At 41.4% G+C, this 23,906-nt stretch overlaps 1 protein-coding gene across 1 annotated transcript; it reads left to right on the forward strand.

Moving 5' to 3' along the window:
- Positions 1 to 23,906, forward strand: rab2a (RAB2A, member RAS oncogene family). Its single transcript, XM_047588735.1, has 8 exons — positions 1 to 207; positions 9,281 to 9,352; positions 10,559 to 10,626; positions 13,437 to 13,519; positions 14,546 to 14,638; positions 15,307 to 15,418; positions 19,243 to 19,311; positions 22,829 to 23,906. Exons 1-8 carry the CDS (start codon positions 162 to 164, stop codon positions 22,922 to 22,924), a joined length of 639 nt encoding a protein of 212 aa, XP_047444691.1. The 5' UTR covers positions 1 to 161; the 3' UTR covers positions 22,925 to 23,906.

Here is a 23,906-nt window from a genome sequence, read left to right on the forward strand (position 1 = left end):
GAGCCGAGGCTCTGGCTGTTTATTGTTCCTGTGTGAGTGAGTGAGTGCACCGACAGAGGAAAAAACAGGCTAACGAGCAGTCAGCTACTTTTTCTTACGGTTAACGGTCGCTTTTAAGAAGGTGTAACGGTCGAGACAGCTGACTGCACCACCCAGGGGCCATGGCGTACGCGTACCTCTTCAAATATATCATCATCGGGGACACGGGTAAGCTGAAGTGGCAGCCAGACTGCCAGTTAGCACCGAGCTAGCGCTTAGCATTTAGCTATCAGCGTATTTCCGCAGTGTTGGATGGTCCAGTGACGTGTTAACAGCACAGGCGCGAGGGGTGGGACGACAGCTCCGATTCTACCTTGGTATCACATTTTGGTAACGCTTAAAAGACACTGACAGTGCCCGAAAATGATATATAGGCGCCCCGCGACGAGCTTTGCCTGCACTGAGTCGGCATAGCGGCTGTAGACACTGGCAGATAAATAAATAAATAAATAAATGTTAGGCCTTTAGTCCATTTGCGTCGAGGGTGGGGGTGTTAGCCACAGTGAGCCTAGCGAACAGGCTGTTCTACTAAATGTTTAGCAAACAGCTGTCACGACTTCAAATTAACCCTCTGTTGGGTCTTAACATGCACCTCAACTAACAGTACCACACGTATTTTTTTGTTTTAAAGTTGTTATTGCCTTATAAACAACGCATTTAAGGTTAGCTTAGCTTCTCGGCAGAGGAGGCCAGGACGTCAAGCTAAAGCCTCCACTATTCCCCGAAATGGCGTAGAACAGCTCTAGTTTCTGACCAGATTTCTGCTGCTCACTTGGGTTTTCTAGCCTGCTCTGAGATTCTACAACGCCGTAGGTTTGTGTACGTGTAGCCAACCCCGTGCAGACTGCATGTTAATAGGCAGGCAGTGTTTTCATCTGTTTGCTGAGCAGGTTGTGCCGGTGAGGCCCTGTTCGGTGAGCTTGCAGGGGAGCAGCAGGTGCATCTCAAATGCTGCTGCATGATAATGATATGGCATCGTTGTCAGTACAGCAGAGAGGTTAGCAGCAGTCAACTGAGGTGGACTGAGAATATGTGTTAAAAGCATTCACCAAATCCTTAAACTAAATACACAATCTGGCTTCAACTAGGCGTTTCCTGGCAAGAAAGCACTAATTACGTTATGAATAGCTTAGAAGACCATAGCATGAAAAATATATATTGTATGTTGTTCCACATGGTGCGGAGAAACTCTAAATGTGCATATGCATAGGTTATTTTAGGATGATCAGATGATCCTTGTGGTGCTGTTTGCTACAGTGTTATTGCAAAACACAGTCCTGGACTGAGAATGTCTGTTAACAGCACTCACCGAGTCCTTAAACCAGATACACAGTCAGGGTTCAAATAGGCATTCCCTGGCAAGAAAGCCCTAATTAGATTATGATTCGTTTAGAATTCTTTTGGAAGGAAAACATATAGTGTAAGTTGTTCTACGTGTTGGGGAGAAACAAATGCATATGTGTGATTTATTTTTGGGTGATCAGATGGTCCTTGGGGTGGTGTTTACTATAGTGTTATTGCAAAGCCCAGTCCTGTTTGCCAGCTGTTGTTGTTTATCCGTAGTAGCAAGTGCCAAAGAGAACCGCCAAGGTCCAAGCTGGATTTCACGCAGACGTACTCCTCCTCTGTGCAGCACTCACATCCACTGTGAAACTAGAGGAACGTTTTTGTAATTGCTAGTTTAGGTGACCATGATTTAAAAAAAAACAATAATGAAAATCGCTTGCAGAGTAGATATGTAATGTTAATAGATTAGTACAACATGTGTATGCTGTTTTGTGTGCCACCAACAGATGAACCCACATTTTCCTTGTCTAGGTAGCAGTACAACAGCTCTGAAAAAACGACAGAAACTTGGACAGACGCAACAGAAATCGCAATACTGTTTCCATGGGATATTGTGCAGAGTGTTTGACCTTTGTCAGAAACCGCAACGGATGTCAGTAGCTTTATTTGAACAATGAATAAGCTATTTTAACCGTTGCTATGTAGTATTAGTAGTGTATTTATTGACTGAACAATTTCATCTTTCCATATTTTGAACAAGGTAGACTTGCCCAACTTCCAGTCCTGGAGCACTGAAAATGAGCAGACCTAGTGCTACAGGATGTTTGCCAATTCTACATCATGTGACTTCTGTCAACAACGCAGCCAAATGTTACACTAGTTGAAATTGCACATGTATAGAACATTTATGCACAGATCATGAATCGTATCAGTGTTTGTGATGCAAGTTTTTTTTTTTTGTTTTTTTTTGTAATTTAGGCCTGATCAACTCTGTTAAAACTTTCTTCTTAGCATCCTGATATGAACCTCATACTTCTTAGACAAGGGAACATTATTTTGACATCATTCTGCCATTTCTTATGATGTTTTTTGTGAAACATTAGGAAATGAGCAAGTAAAACCAGAGCCCAGAGTTGTTGTGTCTTTGTTGAGAATTTTTAAAGATCAGAGACTCAAACTGTCAGGTCATTATCTCATCCTCCTACAGACTAATGGAGATACACCGGTTTCTGGTTTGGTAGAGTGATGTAATTTACCCTTCATTATGTATGGCTAGTTGTGTACTATGGTAGATTGACATGTTGTAGTTGGGTGTGTCTTTGTGTAAACTGGTAACTGCCATTTAGAATTGGAGCAAATATTTCTAAATCCACAGTTGAAAAGACCAGAAGCACTATTCTGGAGGGGAGACCAAATCCTTAGACTCCCTCCAGGTGACAGTCTCACCCTCACCTGCTGCATACCATCTGTAAGACACCTTGGGTTTCCATGCCTGGAAGGTAGTTGTCCAACAGGACTAGTTGGAAGTGCAAATTAAATTCCTTCATTTCATTCAACCAGTTGGGTTAGATCCATCATAATCATCACACCTCCACTCAGAGAATGAGGAAGACTTATTTCGAGTCAGTTGTGACGGTTTAAAACGTCAAGCGTTTTAAACCGTTAAACAGAAATCTCCTGGGTTAAACCGTCAAGCAGAGCCAGAGTCACAATTGTGCTTTTCCACATTTAGCAAACAACAAGACATAGTAATATTTAGCCATGTTCTTACTTAGAGGAAATATTCAGTTTGGTTAGTTGAGTGGCCCCAGGTTATGTTAGGAACATATGACTTTATGACTTAACTTCATATGTGAAAGTGTTTTTTTCTGCCATGGACCCTCATGCTCTTTTTTCATGAATGCAGGTGGGGGAATTAAAAAGTTGTGTGGATGTGTGAAATTACATCCTGGATTTTGAGTACATTAAAACATTCAGTTGTATCTGTAATTTAAATGAAGAGGATCATTAACCAATGCTTATTAATTGCATTGAGTTTTGGTTCGAGTTGTTGTATCTTAATCAGTTGAGCGGCAGATAATATGTCCTTACAATGTGCAGATGGATTCTCAGTGTGATGCTTTCTGAATCTTAAAATTTGTTGAATTAATGACGGTCCATATAACATCCGCTATTTCTCCCGCTTCCATTAAGTGTTAATGTCAGAACATTTATTAAACTATTGAAGAGGGGGCAGAGGGTATATTTTGTTTAGTCAGACTTTCTCTCTGACCAATGGCCTCCTGCCAGGCTGTCTGCAGGTCTAGTTGCCAGAAAGACTAACTGAGTCTAAACTGAAAATTATAGCCTCATGTTTAAACTTACAAAAATAGACTCTGTTCTACTAAACACTGCCTGTAGGTCTGCACATTTCTGGAGACTTGCCACTCTCTAGGGAACTTTGACCCTGTTCTGAGACTTTTGAGATGCGTTGTGAATCATCATTTGTCTCTGTGAGTAGCACTGACATGTGTCCAAGGGGGGACTAGAGTTCATTTGGATACTTTATTGTCCACAAAAAAGGTCAATGCACCTATATTAACAATAATATTCAACATTGAGCAAGTATGTGTAACTTCCCTTTTCGTCATTAAACCTATTATGAAAACTGTCTTGGATCAGTTTTGCACTGATAAAAGCTTCACTATAGGGACCTTTGAGAGCCCGGTGATGGCTGTAAACACTGCGTTTAAATGCACGTGAAAAAAAATGAATTATTGCCTTAATCAGACTATAACAGGAGAACTTGAGTGCATGTAACACGTTACTCCGATTAAAGTCGAAGTTCTCATTATCCGATTAAGACACCCAAATAGATTAGATTAGAGTCTTTATTGTCATTGCACGGTAGCATATAACAATATACATTGCACAACGAAATTTAGGTGCAGCTCTCCTGTCAGTGCAAAAGATAAATATTCAATAAATAACTAAACTACACAAGGCATGTACAACAAACTAACTAAAAGGACACTATATACAAATTAGCATGTAAACAGGATTGTATGATATTGCACTTGTTTGGGGAAAAGGAAAAAAAACTTATTGCACAGTCATTATTGCGATTGGAATTCGATTTTCTTCGGCATGTATATGGTAACCGCAGTAGGATAATGCGTGTGCGCATGCTCCACAACCACTGCCCTGGTGTGTGACCCCGGAACAAAAACATCCAAGAAAGCCGGTCGCAGAAGAAAAAGGTAAACGGAGCCGCTAGAAGAACCGTCTGAGGGATAGCGCGTATCTTATCTGCACCAGAAGTAGCGCAAACATTACGTACGAGATTAAAAAATGTACTATGGTTTTTGTGTGAAATGCTGTTCTACCGCATGAACGACTCGTTTATTATATGACGTTGGATCAGTTGTTGGGTTTTCTTGCGCTGCATGTAAAACTGGGACAAGGACTTTAGTCAGAAAGTCGAATTTTGAGCATAGCTTGATTAAGCTCTGCATGTAAATACACTGAATGACCAGTTGTTTTACTTTATTTAGACCCACTCGTATAGTAGGTATCAACTAAGAATAATTTTTCATAATCACTTACTCCCCTGAATATTTCATCAATTATTTGATTAACCGTGAAAAGTGAAAACTCTTTAAGCCGAGTCATGATTTTCTTTGTGAGCTCTACTTTTATACTGTTCAATTCATTCAGTGATAACTTGTCTATGATGTAGATGGGATATAATTTTCTCAAGGACACAGGAAAACACAGGGCTGATGTGGATGTCTCTGGATGACTGTGTAAAGTCTAATTTATAGTACTGCGCTGACCCACGTGTGGACCATCCGCCGGTCTGACACATTTATACTGCTTTTACATTGAAAATCCCGGGTCAACCAGGACTTTTGCCAATGTGAAAGCGGTATAAATGTCTCAGTCGGACCTCCCGCTGTGACAGCTGCTTGCCAGTTTTTTCCTCCCTCATACGTCATCGTGTACATTGCAGATAACGTTGCAGTTTGTCGATGACCTGAAGAATGGACCCTTCATACCCCCGCTCTTTCAAAAATTTCCAAAATGCTGATATTAGAATAAATCACTGTGTCCTGCACAGAGCTCGATACCTGCCGCCAAATGTCCTCTTCTCCTCGGATGCAGAGTGCTGCCATGATCATTAAAAAAATGTGGGCGATCGCTGTATAAACACAGTCGCTGTTCACCTATGCACTCCCATTAACGATCGTAACAAGACATTTGATTTGTTGGATTGAAAAAAAATGAACAAAAATCTCTGCCCTTCAGAGATCAGTCTTTATGAGAGTAGACCAAAACATGTTTTTGAGTTGAAGCTTCTACAATGATACACACTGTCAGGCTATCGATCAGAATTTAATAGGCAGATACAACAACATCAGAGCGAAAACCCCGGATCGACACAACATTCCTGTTCACATATCGAAGCCGCGTCGAGCCATGCACAGTGGGTGGGTATGGCGAAGGAGAATGGGATTTGAATGATTCTTCTGCAGTAGTTTAACACCTTTTTTGTGTCACAATGAACCACTAATTCAAATAAGGCCAAATCTTCTCACAAAGCCTCTCCTTAAAACAGACTGTTCTCCAGGTTCATGCTCCACCAGCACACTTGCAGTGTGTTCATTTGTGAAGTCACAAAATCAGGGCTTCGTGTGGATGTCCACAGAGGAGGGGATGGTTCATGTGTACAGACTTCCTGTCAGATTCCTAAGCAGGGATCGTGGTGCTGTCTGCTGACCCTGCTCAGCTTCAGGTTGCTGCTATAAGCGTGCTGAGCAGCATCTCATTGGTCTGCGGAGCACTGCAACACGTCAGCAGAACAAAATATGTAGTTGAGGTGGAACCACCACTAAACCACAGCCTCTTATTGAGCCTCTTATTGATTTTTCATTTTGAATCTCAAAATATTAGCCCAGTGTGAAGTGGATTGCCATGAAATTTACTACAGACATTCCATTAATAATGTGATCGTCTGGTGACAGTTGGTGAGATTCATGTTCAGTAGGGCTGTAGCGATACACTAATCTCACAATACGATACATGATATTCAGCCAATGATACAATTCGATACAATTCAATAGACTTACATCATTTTCTGAAAGATTTTGAAGGGAGAGTGTGATTTTGATGACATCTTGTGAGTGTTCTATTGACTTGGATTGAATTAATTGAACCGAAAACTGAAAGCATCAGTTACACAATATATGGCTGGACAGAGAGTCTACAGTTTGGAAACGGTAGCTTACAAGCCTTTGAACTGTAAATAAAGTGCATGAACAATGGAGAGTTAAAAAGTGCAACAACAAGTGGCTTGTTCTGAATAGATTCTTTGACAACACTTAGGCCAACTTAAAATTGTACCTGTCTTAACACAGTAGCTTATGGCCTGTAGGCCCTGACCTACAAGTGAACACTAAACAGAAAATCTCCCCCCCACATAACTGCAGACCACATGATCTACATTCTCTTCAGATTTGAAATCGAATACCGTTCCATTTCACAAGTGAGAAGATGTTTTATATTATTTAACTGTTATGAACTTGTTGAGCGTATCTCTTAAGCTTACGTAAATTAAACTACTGTATCTTGTCACTAGCTTATGTAAGGATAAGAAAACAAAATGCAGAGTGCCAGGTGGAACACGGGGTATTTGAATGGAACTTAATGTATCGATACTCGCAGCTGAATAATCTATACTTTCTTGGAAAACAAAATATCGATATATATCGTGATATCCATAAAACTGCCCAGCCCTAATGTTCAGTCATGTCATTTGTGACCAGATGTCTGAAGAACGAATCGGTGCGTTTACATACACAGCTTAAAATTCGACTTTCTGAATGCGGCCCTTGTCCCAACTGACTGGAGTATGCCCTCTTCCTCCACACTAGGTGGCGATATGTGTTTTTTTTAGCGTGTTAAAAGGCCCCCTTTCCAGTTGACCTATTGCGTCTTATAATAAACAAACTGAAGTTGTTCATGCGGTGAACAGGACAAGGACCACATTCAGAAAGTAGAATTTTGAGCAAATCCCGATTATGCATTGTTTTACTGATGAGCCGCATCTTAATGTGTTGTGACATTTTAGCTGTGTGCTCTGCTTGACTGTTTTTAATGTACAGTTATAAATCCATTAATGTAACATTTGTCTTTAAGTAACCCACACTTTTGTCTCTTAAAGATTGAAGGACTGATCTGTAAATGCCCATGAGTGAAGTAGAGGCTATATCTGAAAATTCTTCATGGACTGGAGAAACTTGAAAGTTACTTGGCTTGACTTGGTGCACCATGTTGTCCTCCATAGCTTTCCCATCACTAGCTGCTGCAGTGATACCACTTGCAATAGAGCAGAAGGAAGCACAGTGTTTGCCTGTGCTTATTGTATCCGTCTTTCATACCTGTTGGGTTAGGCAAGCGTTTGCTTAGCCAAAGCAACTTAATTATTCACCTACCAATAATATAGTGTGTATGTTTAAATTTAAGTTTGTTGAGGCGTTTTGTACCTCAGCTAGGAAGTGTAGGAAAGAGCTTTCACCTAAACGTATTACTAGACAACAGTTCTCTCCTAATTACAACTGTGATTGTAGCCACTCTCACCATTTGAAAGCACAGCGGGCTTTGGTTATAGGCTGCTGTCGACAGTTTGCTCATGGTCTGTGCCACAACCGTCACACTGTTACCCTTGGCTAGAAATGCTCTGTTATTTGCATTGTGACTAATTTGGCTAATTGAAAAAAAGTGGCACCTCATTTGCTTAATATTTTGTCATTGCTCACTGTTCAGCCAGTTGTAGAAGACTTTGTTTTACATCTCACTGCGTTTGATGACAGTGACAATAACATGATTGTTACACCTTTAAATAGCTTCTCTCCTCGAGATCCCTCTATCCATTATCATCCTCATCACTCAGCCCCTGCCTAGCAACGCCACTGCCTGGCAATAGTGACCGTTGGAAACCATGGAGGAAGAAGACCATGTCCCTCTCTGTCACCTCCTTGAATCTCCATAGCATCCTCATTTGTTCTTTTCACACCCCACCCCTCCCCCAAGTCACTGCTTTTCTCATGCATACGTATGTAAATTCCCTCCCTAACCTCTGACCCCGAATGCTCATCTACTAGAAACTAGAATATACCAAATAAAGCATGAATAAAACCACATGCTTGGCTTCATTGAATCCGACGGCCACTGTTGGGCTTCTTTAAGATTGAATGGTTTGAAGATGATTCATTTTCTTTCCATTCAGCAATGTCTTGTCTAAGAATCAAATTATTTTCCGCCAAAGCCATATCATCATGGTCCAATCGCCCCAGAGGTGAATACAAGACAGACACAAGCATTTAATGACATTTGCAAAAACCATCTGACTGTGCAATCCTGAGCCATTGTGATTCTTTTGTTTTCTGCTGAGTTTTCTAGAACTAATAGGAGACAGACTTTGTATGATAAAGACATGTTTGTTGCTGTACTTTTAGTCCATTTTAATGTTTGTGAACCTGTGGCTGTCTGAAACATTCAGCACTGCAGTCATGTGTAGTGTTAATAATGAGCAGATTCATTAGTGCCCTTTTGGAAAAACAATGGCATCACACATACGCAGTAGCCAGCTGGTCAGTTAGCTTGCTAACAGTAAGTTAACTAGGCTGACTGAACCATCTGGAAAGAGATTGTGTTCTCTCCCTGCTGGGGTTGTGTGAAGTGCATGATAACTAACATTCTCATATGAAAATGAATGGAATGTATTTACAACACGTGGATTATTTTTGTACGTTTGAAACTCACTGTTCTGTTGTCGCATACAATGTGAAGCGTTTAGAGTTTGTAAATGTTATGTGGTATTTTATTGTCAGCACTGAGTACTTGGCGTATGTTCTCGCTTGAATTTCCTGGCCTTAGGAGTTTCACATAATGTTGTTTGTGTTTCTGTTCTCAGGTGTGGGAAAGTCATGTCTATTACTACAATTCACAGACAAGAGGTTTCAGCCAGTTCACGACCTCACCATTGGTAAGAGCACCTGTCCTCATCATCATGTCCAAACCATCAGTGAAATTCCATTCTTTTAAATGTAATAAATGTATTAAACATTCATTCAGAAATTACAACTTCCACAATTTGTTGGAAGGAACATTCAGCAGCAACCTAATCATTGGTACAATTGCAAAGAAAGAACTAAATGCAACAAGTACAGCTGGTGTTACGGGTTAAAATGATGGAAGTAATTAGTTGAATGTCTTGTTCAGGTAAATCACTGAACGTAACATAAACCTTTATCACCGTGAAAGATGGTGTTGTCTCGGATAGCCCTGCTGACATTCACAGAGACTATCTGATAAAAGCCAGATTCCCATCGTAGCATTGCCTCAGTTACAGTACATTATTATTTATTCATTTTCTCTGAGTTTCTCTTTATGGAAACTGTATAATCTGCTGACTCAGTTTATGTTCAGACACTATGTACACCTATGTTAAAAAAAAAAAAAATTTGCAGAAACTCCTAAAAACAACTATCTTGTCTTTGTCATTGTGGATTAGAGTTTCTGAATACTTTATTATACTGTGGGTTGAGTTGAAATGTTAACAGCTGTTGTAAGATTTGTAAGTTTTATACAATACAATACAGAAACTACCAATAAATCAGTTAAGCCAATATGTTTAGTTTGCATAGGTTCTTGTGAAGGTTCTTAATCAAAATGACATTCGAATGTGTTATTCTGGTATTTCTGTTACTGAGACATGTAGCAGTAGCACCAGCACCCACCTACAGCAGACAAAACACCCCCACTCCATAGCGATGACAGAAACAGTTGATAAGCAAAAAAAAATGAAGAGCAGCACAAGATGACCTGACCTCTAAATTCACTAGATCCCAAACTGATCAAGTATCTGTGGGATGATCCACAGAGGCCCCTCCCCTCAACCCATAGGACCCAAAGACCCCACTAACAACATTCTGCTGTTCTGCCTAATCAGTGTAAACAGTAGCTTGTATTTACAAGATCATGCAAAGTAGAAGAAGAGATCAGAGCAGTGTTTGTGTCTCATTGTGTATTTTTTGTGCGTTTCCCTTCTTCTTGCCCCTTTTCTGTGCACATGTACAGCTTTGTGAGGAGGCGTAAACTTCTGTGGTTCGTTACTAAGCAGCCGGGCCCTTTGATGAGCCAGTGCCTAACTGTATCTAATTCCCATTCTTCTGTCATTGTGTCTGTCTAGGTGTGGAGTTTGGAGCGAGGATGATCACTATAGATGGCAAACAGATCAAATTGCAGATCTGGGATACGGTAATATTCCTATTGAATGTATTTTTCAAAAGCAGCCTTCCGCATTGTGACAACACATTCAAGACTAAAGACAAACAAACTCGCATTACTCTTGAAATTTGAGGCTTTAAAAGCATCAGACTTAATGCCTCAAGCTTTCTCGCATTAGTTAATCTAGTACAGTTGTTTTTTTGTGTCTTGGAGCTTGTTACATGACATGGACAATTTGCTCTCACCTTGGCAGCATTTTTAATTTGAATAAAATACATACTTTAGGGTTTATTCAAGAGCTTTAGATGGACTCCAAAGCTAATCAAATCCCAGAATATGAAATATGCTTTGCAATTGAAAACTTCAGAAATTAGTTTTTAGCTTTTACAACTGAATTCTATTTGATGAAAAGCCTGTTTGATACGATAAATCCGTGATTACTTACATAACAAACCATTTCTGACTGACGTAACTCCCTTAGCACCATGAGTTGATTTGAGTTCTATATTATATCTTCCCTCAGCCTTGTGACATTTTCCTTACAGGTGAAGAAAATAAAGGTCTGTCCTCCCACTCCACATTCAAGTGCCCATTAGTGTGATATGTTTCCAGTAACTGTTACAGTGTTAAAATGCTTTGAGGTTTCTCAGAGATCACTAAGAAACACTTGATTAGTGACAACATGATCCAGTGTAATTTGGGATTAGTCATACAACATTAGAGTTGCAGTTCAATAGAAGTGAAAAACAACACATTCAGGAGCAGAGAGAAGGATGAAGATGAACAATGGAATGAAATCATGTTCTCTTTAAGTACTTACTGGATAAAGAGGAAATTTCCCAGAGAAAAGGTTCCTCCAGTGGCTTTGTTTTCCACAGCAGAGCCAAAGTGCTTGGAAGATTAATCCAGTTAGTCTTTTGTCTTATCAAAAGTGCGATAGTCTGCATTCACTCACTAGACATTGTTATCGGTCCATCAAAAACAAAAATGTCTTTATATCAGTTTTTTGTGCGTAAAATGTAAAGAAAACTGGTTGGTGCATAGGAAAGCTCCACAAATATCAGTCAGACACATCCAGTATGGCAAGAGCCACTATTTCTGACACTTCCTGATCTTCACAAATCAGGGACAGTCTAAAGCTGTCTCCCTGGACCTCACTTTAGACCACAATTCCTCAGGGTTCCTCAAAAGGTTCTGCAGTTTATAAGTTGAATCTTGACTTGTAGCTCCAAATAGCACTCTGAAGCAACATAGTGTGTGTCACCATGATTCAGACTTGCATATGGCTTACATTCACATGAGCACGCCTCATTACACAAGACACCAAGTGCCAGTATTGGGACAGTCCCAAACACAGGAAGAAGAAGGAAGGATGTGATGTTGTAAGCGTGGAGTCACTGTGGTTTTCTGTTCATGCAATTAAACAGATAACCAGCAGGTGGAGTTAGAGCTCCATGAAAAAAATGTTAGAACGCTGAACGGTAAAGGCCTGGTTCTCAATCCCAGACTACAACACACTTTCTATCACACCTGAGAGGTACTTTTTATACCTGATTGTCCAGATGGGAAATAATCCTGGTTAAATTTCAGTCCAGTCAAGCTCAGTGGCAGTCATTTGATGGCCACATTTGCACAATACACCATTACCAAACAGCTAGAGAAACCATTTGGCTCATTGTGTGAGCTGCACTTGCCATATGAATAAGTGTGTGCATTTGTGTGTATGTGTTTCTGCACACACGCCTGTTGGCCAGATGGCAGACAGACTCAGTGTTCCCTCGTTCACCCTTATTTATCATTTATTCACCAATAGCATTACTGGTTGCTGGACTACTCCACTTACTGACTGCTCTAGTGACCACTTAACGTGGTGTTTAGTCCATTGACTGATCAAACCTTTGAATTGCTCTCTAGCTGATTATTTTATTTAGCTGACTGGTTAGTCCTGACTTCGTAAGCAACTGCTTCATTGACCAACAGTCTAGGTCCATGGGTGACAAACTGGCAGCCTGGTCCTCTGACTTGTTGAATGATTCACCAACCGACTGTGTTCCTGACTGACTGGCTGACTGTCTGGTTTTTCAGATGATGTCAGAGCAGTGTTGGGCTTGCAGCTGCTAGGATAAAGTGGCGTTTTGTTTTCCACTCTGGCCTGCATGAACACAGACAACGTTGTTACTGTAAATTGGACAGAGGCAGAGGATGAATAGACATAGCGTGGGGGTGGTAAGAATGCTAGATGGTGAAAGAGGGGAGGCCCGGGGATTCATAAAGACAGAATGAAAAGATGAGTGATGGAAGGAAGACACGGTAAAGGTGAGACAATGAGGGGATAATAATGAACAAGGTGACCTGGAGAGCTGGACAGACTGTCAAGTGTGACTTAAATGCTACACGTCTAATCCATATAACCTAACACCAGAGATAATGTGACCTTCTCTGTTGATCGTAAATAGAGAAAGTAGGAGGTTAGGCACACAAGCCCAGAGAAAGAAAGGAATTGTGACAGATAGATAGAGAATGGAAGAGAGAACTCCATTGTATCCAGTTACAGGCTCTGCTCTGTCCTGTCCTCTCCACAGCTGACCGAAAAGCTGGAGCTGGACTCTGCCAGAGAATCCGGACTGAAACATAGTGTGCACGAGGGCTAAAGAACAGGAAAGGACTCACACATAAACAGGACTGATTGGAAGAACTATTGTATGTCTGAAAGAGCTGGCCTGTTAAGCCACAGTAGGGCTGCAGATGCTAGAAAACCCCAAACCCTGGAAGTGTCTCTGGACATTTCAATTATTCAACATTCAATTTCTGTTTATTAATATATGTATGTGTTTCTCCAGGCCGGTCAGGAATCGTTCCGGTCCATTACCAGGTCTTACTACAGAGGAGCAGCTGGAGCACTGCTAGTCTATGACATCACAAGGTAACACATCCAGTCATTCACAGACAAGCTGCTTTCAGGGACGCTGGGAAAATGCTCGAAAGAGACATTCTGTTTCAGCTACCCATAGCTCCACACTTAATCAAGCATTTCAAAAGCAGAGTATTCACAAGCTTTTCTGTCATCTGTGTTTTTGAAAACATGAAGCATGTACGTGCGGACTTACTTTTCATCTGACCAATCTCAAATCTCGTATTCTTCTGAGTTAAAATAAAAAATATATTATGTTGTCCTCTCTGCCTTACTGTTATTAGACAGTTAGTCTAACCACCTGAAACGTGTTTCTACCCTCTTTTATTTACAGTCAACCTTAGTGTTTCAAGGTACCATGATTTCATGTGTTGTGTTACCTCTCTTCTCATGGCCCACCAACAGCCTCTCCATCCATTCAACACTATGATTCAAAGAAACACATATTGACGTCCACTGGCCAGATTAACATGAAATTTGTTATTGATCTTCGTGGTCCCCAGAGGATGACTTTTAATCATTTTGTGGCCTTGTGACCTTTGGCCCAGTGCTCCTAATACAGAATTTCTCATCCTCTGGCTTCTCCCATTTAAAAAAGGGCTGGTTGTGATGTATCTTTTATGGATATTCTAATCTACAACTATAGGCAGTTGATTTACTAGTGTGGAGTGCATTTTAACCTCCAGTGGCCACTAAAAGGATTTTGGATATTAAATTTTGGACAAGAGTCCAGTGTTATTCCTCATCAACTCTGTACTGATGTACAATAATGTGTTACCTGTTAAACGAGCACACAGCATGATTATATTGTTGATACTGGAGTCTTCTCTCGCTCTTCCAAGTGTTTCTTTTAACCCCCTGAGATTATTTTTGTCAACAAAATCTGGTTCTTTTTTCCTAATTTGAATGTTGCAAGAGTTGGTGAGACGCACGTCATTCACTTGCACAAAGCAAAGTAAAATGGGACATTGGCGTATGTGACTGTGTGACGACATTTCCTGCTTTCAGTTTTATCAAAGTGCAGTCTTTGTTTCACAGAAGGGACACCTTCAACCACTTGACGACCTGGTTAGAGGATGCCCGCCAACATTCCAACTCCAATATGGTCATCATGCTCATTGGCAACAAGAGGTGAGAGTTTTGCTACAAGACACGGAGGGATGGGTACACACTGCCCTAGATAAAACTGGACCTTCAACAAGCCTTCAGCGGAATTTAAGATAACAACGGCTTGTTCAGCATTTGTCCAAGTTAACTGGGATGCCTTTATAGTTGGGTCTGGTCCTCATTTTATACCGGAACTAGTGTTCAGAGTTGAACAAATCAAACCGTCTGACACTAATTTGAGTTAAATGTTGTTCAAATATAAACCCACTTCTCCTTTTTGTGGGCTCAATCTGTACCTGAGGTTACATAACACACCACTATGTGAGAAAGCGCTACTGCACAGTGCTAAATCCTTTGGTAAATACACGCTCGTGTCGGATTTAAATGAGGAAGTTTACTTCTGCAACACACATCGGCTGGTTGTTATCAAAACTGCTTGCTGTCACTTGATGTTGCATAACGTCGTTATGTAAGAGAAATGATTCAAGTTAAAATTGTTGTTCCTTGAAAGTACTAACTTTTTATAGGATTTAAGCAAATGGGCATCGTGGTTATATTTTATGATTTAGTCATTTAGTGTGCTGGTGCCAGTGGTGCAGACTAAGCTTCTTGTACATGTATTTGGTATTGTATATATACTGGATTGCATCAATGTGTGTGTGTGTGTGTGTGTGTGTGTGTGTGTGTTTTAGTGACCTGGAGTCGAGGAGAGAGGTGAAGAAAGAGGAAGGAGAAGCATTTGCCAGAGAACACGGCCTCATATTCATGGAGACCTCAGCCAAGACTGCCTCTAATGTAGAGGAGGTAATCATATCCACACATATGCACTACTGTCACCCATGATACTTTGACTAAGGGTATCGGTGTACATCAACCTGACTTCCCCATTGCTATGAACAGCACCTCTGTATAAAACAAACATATTCTACTCCTTGTTCTTCCACACAAATGCTAGTAACAGTGTTTCCCCACAGATCAATCTATGGCCACATCACAATTTCACACATATTATCTGCTGTTATCAGTGCTGCCTGGTGACGACTGTAGCTGAAGTCAGAGCTTTGTTTGTTCATAATAAAATACAACTGCACTGCTGTAATAAATTACTGACTGCCATTTATATTAGGAGGCCTTTATACTCACTTAGCCCTGGAGCTGGGATGGTGGCCTGTTCAGGAATATGTTGAAGATTGTTCACTGAGACCAAATGAGACTGGGACTTTTCATTTTATTACATATTTCTTTTTGAATTGATCATCGGTACAGTTGACATAACATGAGTGCATACGCATGTGTTGATGGTGTTATTATTTGGTGTAATAGTCGTAGCTGTGACTTTGAATTCTAGTTGCTTTGGTGATTCCTATAGTGACACCATCTTAGTGTTGGTATTTATTTGTATATTACAAGATAATAAATACACACTAGTGACACACGGTAAAAATCCAATCAAGGTTATTTTTGAGCTTTTTACAGTTCTGTATATCCGAGGTGTAAGTGCTCCCTCTGGATGGACTGTCACACTTGTAGTGGACCTCCTTGTTGACCTGTAGCATCACGGATCAGCACGCCGCAGCCTAACCTTGCCAGCTCCTCATTAGCATCATGAACCACAGTTAGCACACTGTGCACACTGCTCCGCCCCTCGCAGAGACACACCCCTGGTGTTGTTGTGTGTAATGAATGCATGGCGTTGTCCTTTGGGACCCCTTTCTCACTTATCCAATCACATAAATAATCCCATCCTACACAGCACAGCATGCCAGCCAGGGGCACCAAACAATGTGTGTTCGTGCGTGTGTGCATGTGTGTGTTTACATTGATTTTCTTTTTTTTTTTTTTTTTTTTTTTAAACCTTCTCTTGCCTGGCCTACATCATGCAAACACACACACCCACACCACTGTCGAGTAGAGCTCTCTCTGGGGTTAAGATGAGGGGGGAGGTGTGTGTGTGTGTGTGTGTGGTATGATTAATTTGTCTCATTAGTGTCCTCTGAATCCTCCTGATACCGCTCCTCTCCTCCCTTCCCTTCATCTCTCCTCACTCCATCCCTCCTCATCCCTCGACGTCCATCATTTGCTCTTTACCTCGCCTCCTTCACCTCCCCCCTCCGCCTGGCCGTCCTTATCTTTATCCCCCTCCTCCAGCGTCTCTTCTGTCCGTTTCTCCTTTGCGTCTTCCTACCCTCTTACATCCATGTCTTTTTTCCCCCTGTTTTTTTCCTCCCCTCTTCTTCCTCCCATCACCTCCCTCCTTCTCTCTAGCAGTATATCAACCAGTTATAGTTCATACATATTCATAACCTCCACCCCGCCTCCCCTCAGCGACATTCAGCAGCCAATCAGTGTGCTGAGTTTGTCGCCAGGGTCTGTGGGTGGACACCGGGGCTGATGGGATGGTCCTTAGAGACAGAGAGAGATTCCTGTAAGCATCTTTTCATCGTCTTATCTTGCCACTCTTCTTATCCTTCCTTCCATCCGTACTTCATTGAGGCCCTGTCCTCAGATTTTGCCCACTTCTGTTCCTTTATATTTGTTCCCTCTTTCCCCTCTTCTTATTTGCTTTTTCCGTGCTTATTTTCCTATTTCTTAGTTGAATGTTTCCTTCATCTCTTTCTATTATTCTGCCGCCACTGTGTTCTTCTGCTCTCTGTACATCTGCTTTTCCCTCCCTCTTCTAAACATCTTCTTTACAGCTACTTGTCATCATTGTTTTATTATTCAACTTGTTTTCTGTAGGTTCACTCCCTCTCATGTGTACAGTTTGCACATGTCAGGTCTTCTGTTTGCAAAACTCCTAAAAAGAAATCGTAAGAAGCTGTGAAGGAACCAGCAATATAGTGATGAATTGGATGAAGGAAGGAAGGAGGACAGTGAAGTGAACAGGACAGGGTGCACTAGAGAGGACCCTTGGGCTCCTCCATCTATTTCTGACTGGGCGTCAGAGAGAAGTTCAGGACATATTTTTAGTTTCTGAACACACTTTCTTTTGGGTCTGACTAAGCTTATTTCTGTACGCTGCTACTAATGTGTGTGGACTAAAAGGAGCCTGCATTATTCCATTGTTCCTACATACAGTGAAGTGTGTTTGATCTGATCTGATGTCAGATCTCTAGTTCTTCACTTTAGACCTTTGAGACACAAACACTGAGAGATAGTCGCTAGAGATGAATGCATCGATACTACAGTCATAGGCTAGTTGCTCAGGGAACTTAATTCCACTTTTATAATCATCTTTGATCCTTGCGTTGCTGTCGGGGAAAGCTTGTGTGTATGTGGAGAGAAAACGGACTGTGTGTGTGGTGCCCCTGTGTGTTCTCCTCAGATCTTATTGCTGAACTGTGTCTTCTAACTTAATACTCATTAAAATGCAAGATTGTGACTGAGGATGCATTCGAAATATTGTACATGTTAAGCTCTTCGTCACAATAAAGGAGCATCTTGAAAGTGTCTTCCAAAGAGTGGCCATGAGAGTCACTGATTTACTCCACTCCGTCTCTATAATCTGATGAACTACAAACTTATTAGAAATGTGTACCTCTGACATGATAATACACACATTTACTTTAAATTATACTTCAGAATTGACTCCCTGAAGTCAGTGTCAGGGTAGCATTATCTCTTAGTATCTCTTGTTAGTTTCATTATCAATATGTCAATGCAACTGGTTCTTGTTAACTTTCTCCCCTTTTATCTGACTAATGGCCAAAAAGGAAATTCTGAGGAAATGTTTGCATTTGATAATGATATATTCCTTTTTTCATATTTTTTAAGCATTATTTTTCCCTGATTGATTAGCAGAATTGTTGCTGTATGTCTCTAGTACTGACATGTATTAACATGGAAACATGAACTAGTTGTAACAATAAGTAATGAGGAGTTGTTTAACATAGCTTAGCACAAAGACTAGAAGCATTGGGAACCATCGAGCCTGTTTATAGTTTTTCAGAGAACGTTTTTGGAACTATTATGACATGCAGTACCTCCGCAATATCTCTGGCTCGGTAGAACCTATAAGGATTTACACAGCAAGAAAGCAGTGCGTAACTCTCCCTTAAATCAATTATTTTGAACTTTTCTGCTTAATTTTGAAATATTACTTTTAAAGTGATCACAATTTAACATCATTAAAATATTAGTTTTGTTAGCATGCTGGTGGGAGGCCTTGGCATCTACGTTCCAGAGTGTTTTCAAGGTTCTCCTGCTTGCTTTTGTTTGACATATTGTAAGTGGTGAATGCATAGCTGCTTAGCAGACAACCCTTGAATATATAATGTCCATTTCTTACAGGCAGCTGGTGTATGTAACAAATCAATTCACACTTTCATTTGTTCTGTTGATTAAAAATAGAAATGTTAGTTCACAGTGATGCCAAGTTAGTGATAGTCTTAACCTGTAGATCCATAGAAGCCTGAAAGAGAAGTAAAACATCAGGTGGTTGAAAGTCTGAGCCTGCCTGAATTTGTTCCTATTAAATTCCCATTGTTTTCCATCCGAGTTATGTGAAGCTCTGTTGTAAAAACATTTTTATTAGAGCTAAGAAGGATTATTTGTGGGAGTTGCTGCACCAAATCTAAATGAATCTCCTCTCACCTCTCTGTCTCTCTCACTTCCCTTATCTGTCCCAGGCTTTCATCAACACAGCCAAGGAGATCTATGAGAAGATCCAGGAGGGAGTGTTTGATATCAACAATGAGGTGAGACATGCTGCTCCTTCTGTTTTTACTTCCCCCCCCCCCAAAACCTCACCATTCTTCTTCTGCTTACTTCCAGTCTTTGTTCTCCTCTTTGCCTTCCCGCTTTCCCTCCCCTCTTTCTCCTTGGTGTGGTTTTCCAGCAGTGTGTGTGGCTTGCCACGCTCCCTCTAGCCTCAAAAAGAGGGGGGGGGGAACTCTCCATTTTGCTTCCTTTGACTCCAGCCAAGCAAAACTCCCTGTGTTCCTCCTCTCCTCTGCTCCATTTTCCACTCGCACTCTCTTCACTCCTTGGCTCTCTCTCTCCTCTGTCTGTCTCACTCTCTCGGCATCTTGCCAGCTCATAAATTCCTCACATCCCACAAGGTCTCAGTCATTCAGCAAGAAAACAAACACTCAGCCAGCCAGCCAGTCAGCCAGCAAGCTGCCTATTCAGCCAGTTAGGAAGTTTGCGATCCAGTCAGCCAGATTGTTATCTTCTGAGTGAAGCAGCTTTTCACGCATGGAAGTTAAGACACCCAGGGTGTTTGTTAGTCAGAGAGCTTACACATCCGAAGACATGGTTCATATTAAGAAAAAAAGATACAGAGAGTCTCTGTGTCCGTGTCTGTGTCCAGGCCAGCGAAGTGTTTATGAAGCTGGACGTTGACACGTCGCTATGTGTTCACATTTAGTGCCTGTGATGACTCCACTCTGTCTGTTTTGATATATAGGATTCGTTCTACCAGCTTTGTTAGATAATTAAGCTTTTAACCTCATTTTAATTTCACTTCACTTTAGGTAGAAAGTCTGCTACATCAGTTCGTTAGGCATCACGTTCAGTCGACACAGAAGCTTTTGTGAAGAACACTTAACATAGCAGTTTTCATATTGATCTATGAGAAAATGCTGACTATTAGAGTTGTTATCTCAACAACATGTACAGCTGCACCGATCCCACCCACACATCTTCCTGAATGCAGCTGCACCGCTGGCTAGCTAGCTGTGAAAAAAAGAGAAACGTCCACCGCTCTAAACCCTGACCACAGAGCTCTGATTGGTAGTCAGGATAGAGCACCGTACACTCAACACCGGCCCTATTTCAGTCACCCGGCAGTCTGTTCAAATGCTGATGTGATGTTTGGTTTGGATGAACTCTTAGGTTTCCACTCACCCAGATGTTTATCTTGTCAGCCAGTTAAGCACAAAATTAGCTTTCCATGCCTGCGTAGTCACGTTGTTACTAATCTCATGGTCCTCACACTCCCAGTCCCAGCATACGATCACATGTGTGTATCCAGACTAATGCTGCTAATGTAGTTTATAAACAGCCGCGTGTGTGAATCAGCTGTCTGAGTCCACATCTGTTTCAGAGCATATCTGGACCTTGAGCCAGCCAGGCAGCAAGTCCAGGCGCTGGGCAGACAGGACTGGAGTACGCCAGCCACCGAGTGTTTTTGTTATTAGTAACAGTAAGACGGAGCGAAGGCAGACCGGCCGGCCAAACCACATCAGCTGACTGGCTGGGAGGGAGGGAGGGAGAGAGAGAGAGAGAGAGAGAGGGGGAAGCCCCACCAGAAATGTTGGCAGCCACTATGAGAAAACACTCGCACACACATACTCTCTCACACACACATGGCCTTAGCTCAATAAATGTGATTTAAAGGCATACAGTGTTTCCCAGAGGCACTACTGCTACTGAGAGTAGGAGGGGGAGTTACACTGAGAGCGAGAGAGATAAATATATACAGAGGGAGAGAGCGAATGAGACTGGGCTCGAGCCACACAGAGAGATGATGAAACACAGAGCGTGAAAGTGAGCAGTACAGTACAAAGAGAGGGAGAGAGGGATAAAAGTGTCTCTTTACCACCCACCTGCCTCCCTCTCGCTCCGTCTTCTCTTCCTTTATGCTCATTCTTTTTTTCTCCCTGCGTCCTTGAGTGCTGCTGGTGTTTCCTTTTCTTTTGTGTAGCGCAGCAGCACCTGTTGCTTCCTCTATGATGTGATCTAATAGGAACCCCTGCAGACACAGTGCACTGTTAATCTCCCCATGAAAGCAATAACACATAGTCATTCTGAAGTGTTTTATTTAGGCTGTGATTAGAGTTGCACATTTTTGGACTTTCTTTTTCTCTTGCCATGGTTAATGTGCTCTTAGGTTTTAATGTGTTTATTATAGAACTGTAACAGGCAATTAAAATTCCTGCGATACAACCATTGTGTAATATTTGCCAGCACTTTATATCACAAACCAAAACATTTTAGATGTACGACATTGAGAAGGTGACACCACAACATTTTATACAGTCATCAGATTTTGGATCAAATGACAAAACAAGTTTTATTTTTTTTATTTTTTCTTCAAGAGAAAGTACAGCAGTGCTGTATTTGGGTGTGTTGCTCTGCTACTTCCTAACTTCTACAACAAGCTAATCAGAACATCACCTTTACATTGAAATAGCTTCCTTACAGTGCTTACATAAACACGTGTCCTGCCTGTTTACTTCGCTGCACACCAGCTGTTGCATTCCTTCCCCTTGAGACGATCTATAGAGAGTCTCTCACAAACATGCAGCTGGTAGAAACAAAAGCAGAACTCTCGGCGAACAGTGCATCGTGTCTTGCTCCGTTCCTGTACTGCAATATAAGCTCCACGCTAGCCAGCCTTTGTGACCCACAAGATGTGCTAAGCCCCAGGTAGAAAGCCTGCTCCCTCGGTTGCTGATGTCTCCAAAAGTTAAGTTTATTGAGGGTGGATGCGTGGATGGACAACGTGGACTCCACAGCTCTCACTGCTGGTCATCTCTTCGCAGCACATCACTACAAATCCATAAACGCTGATGATGCAGCACAGCTAATGTGATTGCTGCATCCTTTTTGGACTCCTCAGCTCTCTTACCACCACTTTTAAAATGATGTGCTACATGTCACAGGAAAAGTGTCCATATCAGCATATAGGATGTATGTGGATTTAATACAGCAGTGAATCCTCTAGTTGCAGGGACTTTATTCAGTTAGTTTAGCTCTAAAACTGTGAATAATACTCATTTCTGCGTGGGAATTAGCCTGTAGTTATTTCACTAAACCCAGATTAATGTGGGAATATTAAGCACATGATCCGAAATATCAACAACTCATACTGTGGGAACTACTATTAGGATTTTTTTTTTTACTTAGTATAAAACTTTAAAACAACAGTTCTAATGTTAAAATTGTTAACCAACTTCAAAGTAGGATTCCAGTGTGGAATGTAGATGTCTCTTTGCTTTTGACATGTTCAGGTAGATGAAGTGAGTCGAGTAAATGTTTGAAAATGGGAACTGGGAATTGTGTGTACCGTTACACAGTATTCCCAGTTCACTCTGTTCCTCTGTCATGGAGTCAGTTTGTTTTCTGTGTTTGAAATATCAAGATGGAATAAAGAATAATTAGACAGGGTTCGTCGACAAAATAGCTCAACCTTCCCAACACTGTCACAGAGATTTTAAGGCCTCGTCTTTTAATCAATCCGTTTTTTTCTCTCTGTCCGTCTCTACACAGGCTAACGGTATTAAGATTGGACCCCAGCATCCCACCACCAGCTCCATACTGGCCAGTGGCCAGGGAGGCCAGCAGCCTGGAGGGGGCTGCTGCTGAAGCCCCAGAACACACCTTCTCCTCCTCCTCCAGTCCTGACCCTTCCTCACCCTCCTCCTCTCGGCCCTCTCCAACCTGCCCTTACGTTTCTACAGAACTGTCCAGGCTCACTAACAGTTAACCTCTCTCCCTCTCTTTCTCTCTGTCCCTCTCTCTCTTTATTGCTCCTGTCTTTCATCCATCCCCTGTGTATTCTTCTCTTTCCTGAGTCTCTTCACCATCTCCATTGGTCTGGGGGCTGCGTCCCCATAAGTCACCCTGGTTTCCCACAGTCTTATGAGGACATAGTCAGCATCACATGCAGATGTACCCATGTACTTTAGAAGTTTTGTAGCTCAGTGTTTTCAGTTTTCTTTTGGTAGACGAAGAGATTTTAAGCTTTTTATCAAAAGTCACCCTTGCTGGAATGTTTAGCATTTTATTTCAGCGCTTTAATTTAAGCATTTCCTCCCAATTCATGCGGATGGTAATGCGATATTTCAGTACTCCAGAATCTTTGGCAAAGTTGAGCTGGTTTTGTCCGGATAGAGACAGGACCGGAGGTAGAGGTTATTCACTCTGAACAGCTGACGATATGGAATTTACCAGGCGCCATGTTGTGTTTATACATACATCTGTACATGTTTTTAAAGACGACGTTGATAGCAGGACATGTTTCTACATGCTGAGTCAGTTTTCATGCTGTGCCTGTGTGTATAGGGACAATACATGTTTTCCAGTATGTCAGCTCATGAGGTGTGGGAAGGATTCAAGTCACTCTGTATTTTTTTTATTTTATTTTTTTTTTTGTCCATAAAAAATGTGCAAATCATGTAGACTTTGTCCTTCCTTTCCCTTATTTCTTTACCCCGTGTTATTTTGCTCTCTGTCGCTGTGCCCTTTTTGACTTGAAGATGATTTGTATTTAATGAACACTAAAAACTGCTTGTGGCTTAAAAAGTGTTTTAAATCGCCTGGAGAGAGAATAAAAGACCAAACTGTT

Source organism: Mugil cephalus, chromosome 7 (assembly GCF_022458985.1).
Source record: "Mugil cephalus isolate CIBA_MC_2020 chromosome 7, CIBA_Mcephalus_1.1, whole genome shotgun sequence".
In the NCBI taxonomy this organism is placed as follows: Eukaryota; Metazoa; Chordata; class Actinopteri; order Mugiliformes; family Mugilidae; genus Mugil; species Mugil cephalus.